Here is a 19,520-nt window from a genome sequence, read left to right as displayed (position 1 = left end):
TAGTTCTACTCAACCCTCCAAGTTCCTCAACAGTGGCCCTGTGAGCAAGCAAATATTCAAGGCTGAGTTTCCTAGTGAAGAGTTTCAACTTGACAATCAAGTCAATGACACCAGAGTCATTAGAAGGCTCAAATTTAAAGCTCTTCTTGAATAGAGAACTAAAAACTGGAGTAATATCAAAGTAGGAGTAGTTATAAACCTTAAAACACTCAAAATCCATAACAGTACCTTGAAATGAACATAAAAATTCCAAACCCTTAGGTCCTAGTTCCTCCATCATGACCACTGGTATAGAATTTTTGATGCATCCTTCTCAGGCTGCTTGAAGGACCCCTGCCGGCGATGTCTTGTCTCCTCTTCTCCTTGAGTCTCCTCGATCATCAGTGTCTCCTTTAGCATCCAAAATGTCAAAATTACTGTTAGTGTCCAGCCTATTTTCATAGGGAACTCTTTCCTTCTTATGTCTGTGGTTGGGATCCGGGTAAGTCATCTTATTCTTATATACTATCTCATCCCTGTGAATTTTCTTTTAATTCTTTTAAAGATAAAGACCCATAGTCTTTCACATGTTGAAAAACATTGTGGACATCCACTGCAAAATCCAGAAAGTGTAGGTTCTTGTTAATCTCTTATTTATTTATTTATATATTTACATATTTATTTATTTATTTATTTATTCATTTCTTGGCATTTGTTTACTAGGATAGTCCACTGGGCCAGACAGAGCCCATTTTTAGTGGAGGCCTGAGGAGAAAAGCTCCACAAGAGACAATATTAGAATATAAAACAATACAAAAGATACAATAATTTTAAAGTAGGGCAATTTGATATAAACAGTGAAAAGGATAAACTTAATACAAAGAAATTCGAGTACAGCTGACAAAGTACACAAAAGGCAACTGTAGTCTGTAAAAAAACTCTCTTTATTCCTTAAGCACTACGATAGCTTTTCGTACGCACTGTGTACGAACTTCATCAGAGGGTAAATTAATTAATTAGCTTAAGTAACTTCCTGCTGATCAGCTGATATTCCGTTACTTATTGTGTTAAAATTTTAAACACTTTTAAAATAAAATAAAACAAACAATTTAAACAGTTTAAAAACCAGCATCAATTAATAACTTTTAGAAACCTTTTAGAACAAGCATCAAATAATAAGTTTCAAATAATGAATTTTTTGAAATAAGCATCAAAAAATAGCTTTTAGCAAATCGCTAACCTGGTAATAATATGTCAATAAGTTCTACATTATTTCTATTCAAATTAATATTCCTGTAGAATAAACATACGTATCTAATATCTTAGAGCCATATTATAATATGTGAGAACTAGTATATCATCTGCTTATACAGACAAAATGCCTGTTTAAAATTGTGTAATAAATAAATATTATGTTGCTATAACAATCAAAATATATACAATATATAACTAGTAAAATTTAACAAAGTATACCACAAGTATATATGCATGTTTATGTTAGAACAATATATATATTGTACACTTATATAACAAATGTGTATAGTAATTAGTATATCAAGTGTACATTACCCCAAGGGGTGGAAGAAAGGGGAAGGGGGGGAGAAAGAAAAAGGAAGAATTACCTTGTTAGGCTGCGAAGTTTTAAAATAGGCATAATGGAACAAATATCATTTAATCCAGGTAGGCAATATGAAAATAATCTAATTTGCCAAATAAATATTTGTTCCATTATGCCTATTTTAAAACTTCGCAGCCTAACAAGGTAATTCTTCCTTTTTCTTTCTCCCCCCCCCTTCCCCTTCCCCTTTCTTCCACCCCTTGGGGTAATGTACACTTGATATACTAATTACTATACACATTTGTTATATAAGTGTACAATATATATATTGTTCTAACATAAACATGCATATATACTTGTGGTATACTTTGTTAAATTTTACTAGTTATATATTGTATATATTTTGATTGTTATAGCAACATAATATTTATTTATTACACAATTTTAAACAGGCATTTTGTCTGTATAAGCAGATGATATACTAGTTCTCACATATTATAATATGGCTCTAAGATATTAGATACGTATGTTTATTCTACAGGAATATTAATTTGAATAGAAATAATGTAGAACTTATTGACATATTATTACCAGGTTAGCGATTTGCTAAAAGCTATTTTTTGATGCTTATTTCAAAAAATTCATTATTTGAAACTTATTATTTGATGCTTGTTCTAAAAGGTTTCTAAAAGTTATTAATTGATGCTGGTTTTTAAACTGTTTAAATTGTTTGTTTTATTTTATTTTAAAAGTGTTTAAAATTTTAACACAATAAGTAACGGAATATCAGCTGATCGGCAGGAAGTTACTTAAAGGATGTTAGCTAATTAATTAATTTACCCTCTGATGAAGTTCGTACACAGTGCGTACAAAAAGCTATCGTAGTGCTTAAGGAATAAAGAGAGTTTTTTTACAGACTACATTTGCCTTTTGTGTTCTAGTATCAGCTTTTTGTGTTTCAAACGTTTATACAGTTGACAAAGTAAAATAGTTTCATTATGTCAAATGCAGGCAAACAGTTACAGTTGTCATGGTAGAGTAAGTAGACTATATCAAATACATTGCATTCCTATTGTAGAGAATGTTGTAAGCTTCTTATATGATAAGAGGCTATTAGTTAACCACTTATGGGGAAATGGGCCATAAGAGGACACTTCCTCAAATAATATAAGAATCAAACTAGTCTGTCAAACAAAGCTTTTAGAAGTTGTCATAAATTACTGTATAAAATGTAACCTACATGTACAACAGGCTGTTAGAAAGACCCATCAGAAACTTGGTATGCTGTACAGAATCAAACACCATCCCACAGACAATGGCAGAAAGTGACAGCACTGGCATACTTGCTTCCAACTTCTTCTTCTTCTTTTGGCTTTTCCCGATCAGAGGTCACCACAGCGGAACAACGGTCCACAGAACAATTGGCAGTGGAGTTTTATGGTGTCAAGTTGCCAGTCCGGAACCCAACCTTTCACAGAAGGCACATACAGACATACACACTCACACCTAGGGTCAATTTAGAGTATCCAATCCACCAATTGCATGTCTTTGGGATGTGGGAGGAAAATTGCATACTTGCTTCCAACTATCCTGTATGAATCATGAATTTTGACTAATCTACACAATACAATAAAATCACAAACTCCGGCAATGCTACAGCATGACTGCAAAATTTGCTGCAAACCAGCCATGCTGATTTTATTGCTGTATAGACCATAAAAACCATAATCTATTAGAACCGTCACACTACCTTACCTAGTCTCATTTATAGATCTTGACCTAGCACACAGGCCCAACACATGTACAAACTTAAAAAAGACATCTTTCAATATTACTCACCAGCAAGGACCCTGTGCTTAAAATACAAACTAATCTTCATTTATACATTGAATTTGTTGTTCAAGGGTCAATAGTTTTCGAAGGTTGTTGGGAATATCAACTTCAAAAGTCCTGTCCCTGTTCTATTAAAAAGCTCCAAAAGCTCATGGTGCAATACTGATCCTGAACTTAACCCATTCAGGTATTGTGAACCTGCAGCCCCTTACGGACATGATGAATACAATAAGAAAGGAACTGTCCAGCTGCAGGGCACAATGTTTTTTCAAGAACTTCATAAAGCTATTAATTGTTGCTCAGAGAGTAACATCCTTGTCATTACCTGAACTACTCCCATTAACTTTAACAGTCTCAAAATCATACCTGTGGGAGAGCCATTGTTTCAAGTCCAACTGTTTCCCAACCCCTTTGCTGAGCTTGTTCCTCAGCCCTTCTTCACTTCTATCAGTGTGTAAAATCTCTAGCAGAAATCTCAGCATTACGTAGTATGGTCTACAGAGCCTTCATGAGATAGTACAGTTGTGTACACTTACCATAAATGTAGATGTTCGATTGCATTCACTGCTGCAGTCATCACACTTGGGTTATCTGCCTGCAGGTAGCCCTCAGTCTGCCCGAATACCAGAGTCTTGGGATTTCTGCGTCGAATGCTGTCACCTCTTCCAAGACATCAGGTCGTCAGGGGTATAAAACATGCAGCCAATGCCATTACATCAGTTTTTCTTGCCCCAGATGTCAAGAGCCCCCAAAATAGGAAGCAATTACATGGTGTGGAACACCTCCCGTAAATACCACAGCCATAAGATATGGCCAAAAGGAGGATAGGTAGAAAGCATAGAAGAGTCAGGGGGCTGGAGGGAGGGTAACCAGGACAGCAACACTGAATATACTCGAACATCTACATTTACAGTAAGTGTACACAACTCTACCATGTTCTTCGTGTTTCACTGTTGCAATCATCACACTTGAGTAGACTCCCAAAGCTGAGTAAGGGTGGAAGCAGTCAAGAAATAGTAGGGCTGGCTAGCAGGCCTTGTAAGACCGCTGTGGAAAATCCAGCTCTGGATTTAGAAAAGACAGGTAAGTGGTAATGCTTGGTGAAGGTGTGTACAGAACTCCAGGTTGCAGCTTCCAGGATGTCCCTGGTAGGGACTCCCCTAAGAAATGCTGTAGAGGTTGAGGTAGCCCTAGTGGAATGAGTTCTGATGCCCTATGGGGTAGGTTTTCCATAGTGCTTGTAGCAGAAATGGATGCAGTGTGCTATCCATTTGGAAATGTTTTGCTTTGAAATGGCCTTGCCCTCTGCCCCTGTAGCAAAGCTGACTAGCAGCTGGTCAGATGTTCTGAAAGGCTTAGTCCTATCAAGGTAGAACCTGAGTTGTCTGTGCACGTCCAAGGAGTGCAGGATCACTTCCCCTTTATTCTGAGGATTAGGGAAAAAGGTTTTTAAATGGATGGATTGGTTTAGAGCCACACTGGATATCACATCTTGGGCATAAAATATGGGTTTAGTCCTGAGGGAAACCCTGTCAGCATGGAAAATAATGAAAGGTTCCACAGCCATTAGTGCCTGTAACTCAGACACTCTTCTTGCTGAAGTGATGGCTTGGAGTAATGCAGTTTTCCAAGAGAGGAATTTTAACTGCGCTGAAGCAGGAGGCTCAAAAGGGGGAAGCGTGAGCTTCTCTAGTACAAAGTTAAGGTCCCAGGCAGGGGTGGGCGCTCTCCTCGGAGGTCTTAAATTGTTAGCTACTCTCAGGAACTGTTTCACCAGAGGGTGAGAAAAGAGAGGTGGCTCAGTATTATAATGAGCTGTGATGGCCGAGGCATGAATCTTAATAGAAGAAAAGGATTGGCCTTTGTGGAGCAGCTCTGCTAGGTAATCTAGGATTTGAGGTAAGGTGGGCATGGCTGTGTCCTTTACTTGATACTGGCTCCAAGAACATTATCTTTTCCATTTTTCTTAACAGGATTTCCTAGTACTAGGCCATCTGGCCTCAAGGATGACGTCCAGCACCTGTTTGCAGAGGGTTGCTGGTGGCGTATTCAGGGAATAAGCCAGGCTGCAAGGTTCAGGGTTTGCAGCTGAGGATGCAAAATCTGTCCCTCCTGCTGGGACAGCAGGGAGGGGGTCTGATGTAGGTGCCAGGGTGGCCTTGCTGCCACACAGTGTAGGAGTGGGTACCACTGCTGGCAGGGCCAGTCCAGGGCAATAAGGATTGTCCTTGGTTTGTCCTGTTTGATCTTGAGTAGCACTTTTGAGAGGAGGGGCAGAGGGGGAAAGGCATAAATTGAGAGGTTTTCCCATGTAAAGGATAGGGCATCCACTTTCCATGCTTGGCTGTGGGGATTTCTAGTGCAAAATTTGCTCAATTGATGTTTTTGAGGGGAGGCAAAGAGGTCCACCTCTGATGTCACCCACCTGTGGGTTAGAAGTTTGAATGAGCTGGGTTCCAGTTTCCACTCGTGTAGATCCAGTAGATTTCTGCTTAAGTTGTCTGCCAGTGAATTTTGTTTGCCTGGCAGGAATTGAGCTTGCAGGTGCACTTGGTTGCTCAAGGCTGTGTTTCACAGGGCCATGATTAACCTGCAGAGTGGGTAGGAATGAGTTCCTCTCTGCTTGTTTATGTACCAACTAACTGTGGTGTTGTCTGTCTTTATCAAGAGTTGGCCTGGAAGGATAAGGTTTATGACGGCTGTCAGAGCATTCTGTACAGCTAACATTTCTTTTTGATTGATATGTAGGTGAATTTGTCCTGGGCCCCATTTGCCTTGAATGCATTTGCCAGCCATGTGAACCCCCCATGCACAGTCTGATACATCTGTTGTCAGGGTTTGGGTGGCAGGGGATTGAGTGAAATGGAGTCCCTTGTTGTGGCTGCAAGCCTCAGCCCACCAAAGGAACTCTGCCCTTAGACAAGGAATGATAGGAATAGTTTCCAGGTCCTGAGAATGTTGGCACCAGAGACTTTTTAATTACCATTGAAGTTTCCTCATATGCAGTCTTGCATATGGAATTAGAAGAATGCATGAGGCCATGAACCCTAGGGCTTGCAGTATTTTTCTTGCAGACAGCTGGGTTCTGGTGGCAATTAGTTTGAAGTAGTCTGTCAAATAAATCTGCTTTTCTGGAGTAAGGAATACTATCTGGGAAGTTATGTTCAAGCTTGCTCCCAGGAATACAATCTTTTGGCTGGACACCAGATTTCTTTTCATTGATGGTGTACCCCAAAGAAGTTAGAAGTCTCTTTACAAATGCCAGGTGCTGAAGTAGCAATTCCTGACTGTCCGACTGAATCAGGCAATCATCCAAGTAGGTATATATTTGAATATCTCTGCCTGAAGTATGCAATAGCTGGAGCCAGGCACTTTGTGAATACCCTGGGCGCAGTAGATAAGCCAAAGGGAAGTGCAGAGAACTGATAGTGCATACAGCCTGCCCTGAAAAGTACAGTTGTGTACACTTACTATAAATGTAGATGTTTGAGTGTATTCACTGTTGCAGTCATCACACTTGGGTTATCTGCCTGCAGGTAGCCCTCAGTCGGCTCAAATACCAGAGTCTTGGGATTTCGGCGTCGGATGCTGTCACCTCTTCCATGACGTCAGGTTGTCAGGGGTATAAAACATGCAGCCAATGCCATTACATCAGTTTTTCTTACACCAGATGTCAGGAGCCCCCAAAATAGGAAGCAATCACATGGTGTGGAACACCTCAAGTAGAAAGTAAATACCATTGCCATAAGATATGGTCAAAAAAGAGGATCGGTAGAAAGTATAGAAAAGACAGGGGGCTGGAGGGAGGGTAACCAGGACTGCAACACTGAATACACTCGAACATCTACATTTATGGTAAGTGTACACAACTGTACCATGTTCTTCGTGTTTCACTGTTGTAATCATCACACTTGGGTAGATTCCCAAAGCTGAGGAAGGGTGAAAGCAGTCAAGAAGTATTAGGGCTGGCAAGCAGGCCTTGTAAGACTGCTGTGGCAAATCTAGCTCTGGATTTAGAAAAGATAGGTAAGTGGTAATGCTTAGTGAAGGTGTGTACAGAACTCCAGGTTGCAGCTTCCAGGATGTTCCTGGTAGGGAGTCCCCTGAGAAATGCTGTAGAGGTTGAGGTAGCACTAGTGGAATGAGGTCTGATCCCATGTGGGGTAGGTTTTCCATGGTGTTTGTAGCAGAAATGGATGCAATGTGGTATCCATTTAGAAACCTCTCAGTCTATGCCGTTCCCCATCTGCCCCCTCCTTTCAATAGTACTACTCAAGATCAAACAGGACAGGCCAAGGACAATCCTTATTGCACCAGACTAGCCATGCCAGCACTAGTACCCACTCCTATGCAGTCTGACAGCAGTGCCACCCTTGCACCTACATCAGACCCCCTCTCTGCCGTCCCAGCAGGAGGGACAGATTTTGCATCCTCAGCTGCAAACCCTGAACCAGACAGCCTGGCTTATTCCCTGAATACATCACCAGCAACCCTTAGCAAACAGGTGCTGGATGTTATCCTTGAGGCCGGGAGGGCAAGTACTAGTAAATCATATTCAGAAAAGTGGAACAGATACTGTTCTTGGAGCCAGTCTCAAGGAAAGGACACAGCTGTGCCCACCTTACCTCAAATCCTAGATTATCTAGCAGAGCTGCTCCACAAAGGCCTATCCTTCTCATCAATTAAGATTCTATCCATGCCTCTGCCATCTCAGCTCATTACAATATGAGCCAACCCTCTTCTCTCACCCTCTGATCAAACAGTTCCTCAGAGAGGCTCACAATTTAAGACCCCCAAGGAGAGCTCCCACTCCTGCCTGGGACCTTAACTTTGTACTAGAGAAGCTCACCCCCCCCCCTTTTAAGCCTGCTGCTACAGCAGAGTTAAAATTCGTCTCTTGGAAAACAGCCTTACTTATAGACATCACTTTAGCAAGAAGAGAGTTACAGGCCCTTATGGCTGTGGAACCCTTCATTATCTTCCATGCAGGACTAACCCACATAACTGAATAAAGGAAAAAGGATCCTGCACCCCTTGGACGTGCACAGACAGCTCAGGTTCTACCTTGACAGGACTAATCCTTTCAGAAAATCTGACCAGCTGCTAGTCAGCTTTGCTACAGGGGCAGAGGGCAAGGCCATTTCAAAGCAAACCATTTCTAAATGGATAGCACACTGCATCCATTTCTCCTACAAACACCATGGAAAACCTACCTCACTGGGGATCAGACCTCATTCCACTAGGGCTACCTCAACCTCTACAGCATTTCTCAGGGGACTCCCTACCTGGAACATCCTGGAAGCTGCAACCTGGAGTTCTGTACACACCTTCACCAAGCATTACCACTTACCTATCTTTTCTAAATCCAGAGCTTGATTTGCCACAGCAGTTTTACAAGGCCTGTTTGCCAGCCCCAATATTTCTCGACTGCCTCCACCCTTCCTCAGCTTTGGGAATCAACCCAAGTGTGATGACTGCAACAGTGAAATACAAAGAACATAGTACAGTTTTGTACACTTACTCTGTATAAAGCCCTAGAATCTCTGTCCATAGGGGTAGGGTTTTTGGCTGTAGTAGCCTTAATACCTTTAGGTCCCTGGGAAATGGTCTCTGGATCTGTAGTGGAATTTTTAAAGAGAAAATTGTGAGAGCCAGGTACTCTGTAGTACCGGTCAGGCTTTCTAGGAGTTGATGGTAAAGTATCAGGGGTAAGACTGGATTCCATAAAGACATCATCTACAATATCCAGGACATGAGGTTTAGCTAGAGGCCTATAATGAGGCAAGTCTAAAAATTCCCTAAATCTCTTTTTGGACTGTGGGTAGTCCCGGCATTCCCAGTGGAAATGCTCTCTTAAGGTATGCAAGTTTCGCCAAAAGAAAAGTCCTCTTGGGGGGAGGCAGAGGGATTGGATTCCTCTGCATCTGAGTCCTCATAGGTCAATAAGGGTATGTCCTGGTAATCAGAAGGGTTACAGTCATTGGACTCATGGTCTGTAGAATCAGAAGGAAAATCAATTATTTGTCTTTTAGAGGGGGAAGGCTGGCTTCCCCTAATTAAAGTAATAAGGTCTTCAGCCATTCTAAGCATTTGTTTCTGTGGCATGGGAGCTTGAGAATGTGCTTTGGTCGTCGGTTTCCTAGGCGTAGTGCGAACTCTGGGCCTGAGAAATTCGGTAGTTTTAGTCATTAATGAAGTAGTCAGTTTAATATGAACATCGGAAGGTCTGAATACATCCTCAGAAGCCTTTGCCTGCACAGCGGCTCCAGACCCATCCAAGGTAGAGACATCTGCAGGTTCCATAGTCCAAGAAGCATCTCACGGCATACACATCTGAATGTGTCTCAGTAGAGGCCTGCAAATCTGTAGAAGTGGGCAACAGGGACTGCGAAAGTGCCTCACTGAGTACCGGCGTACTGGCGACTAGCTTTACGGAAGCATCATCGTCAGTTTTGGACCTATGCAGTCTGTCTCTGTCTTTATCCTTGCGTTTTTTTCGGAAGATCGGTAGTTGGATGGCTTATCGAACCAATTTTGGAATACGGTGAACGAGAGGGAAAGAATTTAGTGACATAAATAGCCCGACAACGAATAGCTGGGGCATTGAATAAGGCACAAAACCGACAGCGAGGGATGTCGTGGTCTTGTGCTTGAACAGGTAAAGCAGTAAAAATGAAAATCTCTGTGAGGTATTTGCTTTCCACAGACAAGACAATTGTTAACTTTTTCTGACATCGGTTAGAGCAAGAAAAAAGAATCCCCAATGGGGTACTTAGCTTTACAAGACTTCAGGTTTGAAACTCGAAAAACGAAAATTTCAGGAAGCGGCCGACTGGCACTTGTGAACTGCTTCTGCTACATGCTCCCGCACAACAAGAAAAGCCGATGTAATGGCGTCGGCTGCATGTTTTATACCACTGACGACCTGACATCATGGAAGAGGCGACAGCATCTGATGCAGAAATCCCAAGACTCTGGTATTCGGGCTGACTGAGGGCTACCTGCAGGCAGATAACCCAAGTGTGATGAATGCAACAGTGAAACACGAAGAATATCGTAGATATTTCCTGTAAGATTCCCTTATGAGGATGTGCAGATAAGCTTCTTTTAGGTCTAGGGTGACTAGCCAGGAGTCCTTGGCTAGCATAGGAAGCAGCTGTTGTAGTATAAGCATTTTGAATTTTGGGACCACCAGGAAGGTTTTGAGAATGGACAGGTCCAGGTTAGGGCACCAAGAGCCCTCTTTTCTGGGCACCAGGAACAGTCTGGAGTAGAAACCCTGTCCTCTTTGCTCTACTGGAACAGGTTGAATAGCCCTGATACTGCGAAGAGAAAGTACTTACTTTTGAGCCATGGCTGGGAAGGATTTTAGACAAGTCATTGTGAATTTTTTCCATTGGGGGTGGCTTACCACTCCCTGTTTTTGAGGGGGGAGCACTCCATTGTTTAGATCTCTGCGTACCCTGAGACTGTAGCCCTGGTGGTCTGTTGCCCCTGGGTTTGGGTTGAGAATACCTGGTAGGGACTGGAAAGAACCAGTTTTTTGAAGGCCAATGCCTACTGAATCTAGGTGGCTGTACTTGTAAGAAATATTTAACAGTTTGCATAGATTTAGCTTTTTCCTCCATCTTTTTAAGAACCTCTTCTGCTTTTGTGCCAAACAAATGTTCCTGGTTTAATGGAGCATCTAGTAATTTTGCTTTGACATGGTCTGGCAAGATTTGTTCCTTCAGCCAGGCATGCCTTCTCAGTACAGACCCAGTGACAGCAGCCCTGCAAGATGCTTCTAAGGCATCAAAACCACACTGCAAAGTATGTGTACTGACGTGGTTTGCAGAATGCAGTAACTGTTGTAAGTCTTTATTTTCTGCAAAATCTGGAAGCAACAACATTTTTTGTTTAATTAGTTCCATAATATGCTGCTGGTACTTCAACATGTGAAACTGGCAATTTAAAGCCCTGATGGCAAGAGTTGCAGAGGTATATACCTTCTTGCCCCATCTGTCCAAACCCCTCGAATCCCTGTCCAAAGGAGTAGGATTTTTGGCTGTAGTAGCCTTAATACCTTTAGGTCCCTGGGAAATGGTCTCTGGATCTGCAGTGGGATTTTTAAAGAGAAATTTGTGAGAGTTAGGTACCCTGTAGTACCTGACAGGCTTTCTATGAGCTGGTGGTAAAATATCAGGAGTAAGAATGGATTCCATGAAAACATCATCTACAATATCCAGGACAGGGGGTATTAGCTAGATGCCCGTGCTGAAGCACGTCTAAAAATTCTCTGAGTCTCTTTCTGGACTGTGGGTAGTCCTGGCATTCCCAGCGGAAATGCTCTCTTAGGGTATGCAAGGTTTCACCAAAAGAAAAGTCCTGTGAAGGGGATGCAGAGGGAATGAAATTCTCTGCATCAGAATTCTCATAGGTAGATACATGTCCTGGTAATCAGAGGGATCATGAGTCGTCATCGGACTCATGGTCTGTTGAATCAGAAGGGAAATCAATTCTTTGTCTTTTAGAGGGGGAAGGTTGGCTTTGGTATTCAGGCCGACTGAGGGCTACCTGCAGGCAGATAACCCAAGTGTGATGGCTGCAACAGTGAAACATGAAGAACATCTACCATTATCAGGTCCAGCCAAATTGGCAGAACTGGAACTTCTAAGTGCTGCAAAGTCATTATCAATACGGCTCTTCATCAATCCCATACATTCCAGGAGCTGTGTAAGGTCCTGCGGCTCATCTCGACTACTAGCACCCCCTTTCTCTCCAGAAAATAAAACAAGCTGTGACGTTCTGAACACTGCAATACCAAATAACTACAAAACAATCCAAAAACATGACAAGCATACTAAGTAAACAAAAATAACAAAACACTGCTCCAAAAATGTCCACAACTTCTTTTATTGTAAAATACTAAGCATTTTCATTCTTAAAATTAACAGAACTTCCTCAGAGTGAAAAAAAAAACTACATCATCATCATCTTTCGGCTTTTCCCGTTAGGAGTCGCCACAGCGGATCATCTCTTTCCATTTCTTCCTATCCTCTGCATCTTGCTCTGTCACACCAACTGCCTGCATGTCTTCTCTCACCACGTCCATAAACCTTATCTTAGCCCTTCCTCTTTTCCTCTTACCTGGCAGCTCCATCCTTAGCATCTTTTTCCCAATATACCCATCATCCCTCCTCAGCACATGTCCAAACCAACGCAATCTCGTCTCTCTTGCTTTGTCTCCAAACTGTCCAACATGAGCTGACCCTCTAATATACTGATTCCTAAATCCTATCCATCCTAGTCACACCGAGTGCAAATCTTAACATCTTTAACTCTGCCACATCCAGCTCTGACTCCTGCCTTTTTGTCAATGCCACTGTCTCCAACCCATATAACATAGCTGGTCTCACTACCCTCTTGTAGACCTTCCCTTTCACTCTTACTGGTACCCGTCTGTCACAAATCACTCCTGACACTCTTCTCCACCCATCCCACCCTGCCTGTACTCTCTTCTTCACCTCTCTTCCATTCACCATTACTCTGAACTGTTGATCCCAAGTACTTAAACTCATCCACCTTTACCAACTCTACTCCCTGCATCCTCACCATTCCTCTACCCTCCCTCTCATTTACACACATATATTCTGTCTTAGCCCTGCTGACCTTCATTCCTCTGCTCTCTAGAGCATATCTCCACCTCTCCTCAACCTGATTCCTACTCTCACTACAGATCACAATGTCATCTGCAAACATCATAGTCCACGGGGCCTCCTGTCTGATCTCATCTGTCAATCTGTCCATCACCACTGCAAATAAGAAAGGACTCCGAGCTGATCCTTGATGTAATCCCACCTCCACCTTAAACGGATCTGTCACTCCCACTGCAGTCCTCACCACTGTCACACTACCCTCGTACATATCCTGTACCACTCTTACATACTTCTCTGCCACTCCCGACTTCCTCATACAATACCACAACTCTTCTCTAGGCACCCTGTCATATGCTTTCTCCTAGTCTACAAAGACACAATGCAACTCCTTCTGACCTTCTCTTCATTTCTCCAATAACATTCTCAGAGCAAACATTGCATCTGTAGTGCTCTTTCCTGGCATGAAACCATACTGCTGATCACTAATCATCACTTCCCTTCTTAATCTAGCTTCTACTACTCTTTCCCATAACTTCAAGCTGTGACTGATCAATTTTATCCCTCTGTAGTTACTGCAGCTCTGCACATCACCCTTATTCTTAAAGATAGGTACCAAAACACTTTTTCTCCACTCCTAAGGCATCCTCTGACTTTCCAAAATTTCATTAAACAATCTAGTTAAAAATTCCATTGCCATTTCTCCTGAGCACCTCCATGCTTCCATTGGTATGTCATCTGGGCCAACAGCCTTTCCATTCTTCATCCTCTTCATAGCTGTCCTTACTTACTCCTTGCTAATCTGTTTCACTTCCTGATTCACTATTCCCACATCATCCAACCTTCTCTCTCTCATTCTCTTCATTCATCAGCCTCTCAAAAGACTCTTTCCATCTACTCAACACACTCTCCTCTCTTGTGAGTACCTTTCCCTCACTATCTATTATCACCCTTACTTGCTGCACATCTTTCCCAGCTCTGTCCCTCTGTCTAGCCAATCGGTACAGGTCCTTTTCTCCCTCTTTAGTGTCCAATCTCTCATACAACTCTCCATACGCCTTATCCTTAGCTTTCGCCACCTCTCTCTTTGCCATGCGCCTCATCTCCTTATACTCATGTCTGCTTTCTTCATCTCTTTGACAATCCCCCTTCTTCTTCGCCAGCCTCTTCCTCTGTATACTCTCTTGTACTTCCTCATTCCACCACCAGGTCTCCTTGTCCTCCTTCCTCTGTCCAGATGTCACACCAAGCACCTTTCTAGCAGTCTCCCTTACTAGTTCTGCTGTAGTTACCCAGCTATTCGGTAACTCTCCACTGCCTCCCAGTGCCTGTCTTAACTCTTCCCTAAACTCCACTTCACAATCACCCTTTTTTAACTTCCACCATTTAATCCTTGGCACTGCTTTCACACTCCTCCTCTTCTTGATCACCAACGACATCCTACAGACCACCATTCTATGCTGCTTAACTACACTTTCCCCTGCCACCACTTTACAGTCTCCAATCTCCTTCAGACTGGCCCTCCTACACAGGATATAATCCACCTGTGTGCATCTTCCTCCACTCTTGTATGTCACCCTATGCTCCTCCCTCTTCTTAAAATACGTATTCACCACAGCCATGTCCACCCTTTTCACAAAATCCACAATCATCTGACCTTCTGCATTCCTCTCCTTAACACCATACCTACCCATCACTTCCTCATCCCCTCTGTTCACTTCACCAACATGCCCATTAAAGTCCGCTCCAATCACTCACCCTTGGGAACACTCACCACAACTTCATCCAAGTCACTCCAAAATTTCTCTTTCTCAACCATCGCACACCCAACTTGTGGAGCATATGACTAACAACATTCATCATTACACCATCAATTTCGAGCTTCATAAACATCACTCTGTCAGACACTCTCTTCACATCTAAAACACTCTTGGCATATTGTTCCTTTAGTATAACCCCTACCCCATTTCTCCTGCCATCCACACCATGATAGAACAATTTGAACCCGTTTCCTAAACACCTGGCCTTACTTCCCTTCCATCTGGTCTCTTGCACGCACAATATAACAACCTTCCTTCTCTCCATCATATCAGCTAGCTCTCTTCCTATACCAGTCATACTGCCAACATTCAAAGTTCCAACACTCCTAACCTTCCTGCCTTTGGGCATGCCTTCGCCCTCCTCTTCTCCTTCGGCCAACAGTAGCCCAATTTCCGCCAACATCCTGTTGGCTAACAGTACTGGTGGCGATCGTTGTTAACCTGGGCCTTGACTGATCCGGTATGGAAATAAGAAATTTTTGCGCCATAAGTGTTGTGGCAGAATTTTTATGCCGAATGCCCTTCCTGACGCAACCCTCCCCATTTATCCGGGCTTGGGACCGGCACAAAGAAATGCACTGGCTTGTGCATCCCCACACTTCCTGCTATTTAAATACAAATTTTAGCTCCAAAACCAAAATTTAAAGAGAAATGCACCTTTAAAAACTACCTAATTCAATATTTTTATATTAATTTGTGATAAGAACTTTGCTAATAAAAACTGTTCATAAAGAAAAATATTTTTTCTTCAAAACGGATCCTATATAAACAACATCATTAATACGTGGGGTGTTTGCAACATTAAGAATAATCTACCAATAAAGTTCTTTCCTCCAAGGTAAGCCCCCATTCACCCCCCCCCCCCCAAGTCAACTATCATAGATTTATACGCAGTTTTGAAAGCCTCAACTCCCCCAGACAATTTTAGAAAAAAATGGGAAAATCAGCTATAGGCGTTAACATTCCTAAATATATGGATAACTGTTTTCTTACTGCTAGAAAGACAGTTTATTAAAAGCCATCACTAAAGCATTTCACCCAACATTTAACTGGGCAAGAATTAAGGGAACTGTACAAAAAAAACAGAATGAATCCACTGATGCATATTTGTAAAGTATGACAGATGCGTTTGAAGCCTTTTCAGGGTATCCAGAACCTATAGAAAAAGCAGCAGCCAGTGGACTGTCAGCAGACTTTGTAAAAGGCTTACGGTCACCAATTCAAGAATAGATTAAAAAGGTTTGTTTAAACTGGCCAAGTATAGGCATTCATAAAATTGTTAACCTAGTACAATATGTGGCAGACAAAGTTGGAGAGGAAAAGGAACAACAGGAGAAGTTAGCGGATGTTCAGCTCCAAAAATTCAATACTGATTTGTGGGGGATAAAGGGGGGGAACTGTGGAGGAACAAGCAGATTTAGATTTTTTCTTCCACAAGCGCCAGGACAATATGAACAGAACTTTTATATATATTATTTTATCTGGAAAAAGAGCCACTGGTAATAACCAGTAAACAAAATAACAAACTTCTACCAAGTTATTTGCAGAGTGATGTAATTTTTCTTAAAATGCAAAAAAACACCCACATGAGCATCCTTCTGTATTATTAGTCTCTTTTCTGGAGTCAGTGGAACCAGCACTGGCTAGGATCATAGAATATTTAATTATGTTCTAAAAAAAATGAAAACACTGACGTACCTTGTCAGTGATTAGGGTAGCTCATTACAATTTACTAAAATTCCAGCAAAAACAACAATTTTATTTTATTTTACTTCTTGACCAGGATATGATCCACAGGAACCATTTCTCAATGTTTCTGAGGTACTACTAGCATGAATAAAGCATGAGTGAAAAATAACTTAAAGGAGGCTCAATGATGCAAACTGAAAAAAAATGCTTGGTTCTGCAGACTGAATGTACTGAAGCAAATGATAAATTCTACCCCATTATTTTATTTGACCACACTATACAAGGGAATAGATTTACATGCTTCACGCTAAACATTCAGAGACCACTATGTTTTTTTTTTGTTTGCCAGCAGAAGTAAACCCAACAATCACAAGAAAATCAAACTCAAATATTAAACCAACATTAGCAAACATATTGAGCAGTGCAACTTCCCAATTTGTACAGGGTAAAATAATTATGATTAAGAAATAAAAGAAAAAATAGATGAGATCTCAGACAGAGATAGAAAAGGAGGAAGGGGATGCAGTAAACTGCATGGCATCTATGGGGAAAGTACATGGAAACAGTCAACAGGAATAAGAGGAGAATGGTCAGTGGCCAACTGATGAACGAGAATGTAGGGTGTGTTGAAAAGTGGCTAATAATGTTGATGGAAAGAAAATATATAAAGACAAGATTGTCAATTAAGATCTGGAAATGTTCATTGCATATGACTGATGTCGTTTTTATTTAGGTTACAAAGTTTGTGTGTGAAATGTAAATACAGTTTTTTTTAAAAATTCAGATCTTGCCAATATTTTTCAAATATCTGAAGCTAGCAGTTGTTACCATAACAGGCACCTCTGAAAAAAACTTATCTGAAAAAAAAAAGTGTCTAGAGTGACATAACATATGTGTAAAACTAAGCAGTACCATGCAGAATAAAAAGACGATACTCACTTTTTACATACTTGTGAGAAGAGCTCTTTAGGAATAACGACACCTTTTTTTGTCTCATGCATTTCAGTCAGAAATTGGTACATGGCAGAAGTAAGAGATCCTGGATTCACAAGATTAACTATTAGAGGCTGATTTAGAAAAAGAAAAAAAGAAAAATTCTAAAACCTGCAAATGAATCACGCCACAGTAAAAATGGTATCATAATTTTATCAAACTATATATAATTCACAAGCAACTCTATTCTGGAAGTACCTTATTATAATTTAATACACTTTCATTTCTGTGATACCATTCTTTTACCCAGTTCTACATTTAGTGGGGATATTTCATGCACCCACATCCACATATATACAAGGCAAAAATTACAGAACCATACAGCAATGAAATGTACATTCCTTTACCTTTTTTGATCACAGATGACACTTTTGTGACTACTTGCAATTGTTACACCATAGCATCACATATTTGACCACCTTGTAATGACAAACCGCAAATAACAGATAAGAAACAATATCAGAAAATGAAACAGCTGATGTCATTTTTTCCATCCGTCCCTCAAAGGATGGGTCTCTGAACCAACCTTGGAACTGGCTACAACCACCTCCCCCCTACTCCATAATCCCTGTGAATAGAACAAGCTACTTCAGATCTCATATGCACTTGACGAACTACAATGGATCTTTTTGCTCAGGAGAGTTTTTTGTGGAAACTTTGAAGATTACTTCTAGATAAGTATATCCATTCCCTTTGCTTTTTCCCTTACAATTATATCTATTTAGATATATACATAAACATACTCCTATACATATAGATATTTTCCTTTCCCTTTCTTTTATTGCTAATAACATTTTCTCCATTGTACTAATACTTGCTTAGTTAGGAAAAAATAATTTTTACTTTTATCTGTGTATATTATTTTCTAGGTACTTTAATCCTCTTCCTTTTACAGCATTTTATGTACAAACATGTCATATAAGCCACAGAGATTTAAAAAGTGTTGTTTGTCCTCACAAGCTTCTTAATTCTGATAAGCATGAGAAATGCGTCTACTGTCTGGGGATTTTTCAGTTAGTGGTGTCCTGCTGTATTTGGGAAGCCTCCAGGCAGACAACTTTAACAGAGAGGAGAAACAAGCTTGCTTTGAAGCATCTTCTAGCCTTCTTCAGTTTCAAGGAAAACGTGGCTGCTACTTCTTCCTCTTGCAAACAAAAGGCTGGTAAAAAAAAAAGAATGACATAAAGAGACAGAAAAAGACAAGAAAAAGTCTGTGAAAAAAAGATCACAAGACCAGACACCTTCAGTGGCTCTGACCCTACCAGTGAAGATACCTAAACTCTTGAATCCAGAGCTATTTTTGGATCCAATAATCATCAGATCTGCTACACCACCCAGTTTTTCCACTGGAACCTGTGACTCCTAGGTTCCCGTCTCTAGTTTTACAGGACAGGCCAAGGCATCTATCCAGGCCTCCTTCCTCCACTTCTTTCTTAAGGTCAGTTAGGTCCACTCTGAGCCTCAAAGAAGTGAATGTGAACAGGATGATGAGGTGTTTCCTTCAGACACAGACTCAGTTGAGGGTACTCCCGGTTTTAACCACTTTTAGATCTGGAAGACACGTCTCTCCCACTTGGGTCATTAATAACTCCATCTCTGATCTGTCCTCTATGACTGGAGCCCTTTGATCTGTCTTTAACCCAAGGTAAGTCTACACTGAACAAGAAATTACATTCCTCCTCGACTATGATGAGTTCTCTGACAGAGCCAGCTCTAGCACATTTGGAGCCATCTCAGTCTCATAGCCAGACTGTTGGTGTTGACTTTAATAACTTGTGACTGGATCAGAAGTATTCGGATCCCTTTCTCCCCTTAGCATTGCTTCTAGATAGTTTGGCTCCAATGTTGGTCCAGAGTTGGACGGCTTGCAGGTTTGAGTCACTTTCAGGAGTTTTGTATCTGGAGGCAGGGCTCCCTGGACCCATCTTGAGCTTGGCATTCTAGGCTTTCAAGAGTTCTCACCCAGTCCAAACAAAGATCTGTCCTTTCAGAACTGGATCCTACCCATCTCCA

General features: G+C 41.4%; 1 protein-coding gene across 5 annotated transcripts in view; it reads right to left on the bottom strand.

Moving 5' to 3' along the window:
* The window catches only part of USP16 (ubiquitin specific peptidase 16), a 1,120,218-nt gene that overhangs the window by 779,575 nt on the left and 321,123 nt on the right, over positions 1–19,520 (bottom strand). For all 5 annotated transcript variants that reach the window (XM_044071387.1, XM_044071383.1, XM_044071384.1 and 2 more), the window contains one exon: positions 17,454–17,581. In XM_044071387.1, the coding sequence (XP_043927322.1) occupies positions 17,454–17,581 (128 nt within the window). The remainder of the gene's footprint in view (positions 1–17,453; positions 17,582–19,520) is intronic.

Source organism: Protopterus annectens, chromosome 5.part0, assembly GCF_019279795.1.
Source record: "Protopterus annectens isolate FY-2018-M chromosome 5.part0, PAN1.0, whole genome shotgun sequence".
Lineage (NCBI taxonomy): Eukaryota > Metazoa > Chordata > Ceratodontiformes > Protopteridae > Protopterus > Protopterus annectens.
Note: the sequence above shows the minus strand (reverse complement) of the source record. Positions and strands in the feature narration are given on the sequence as shown.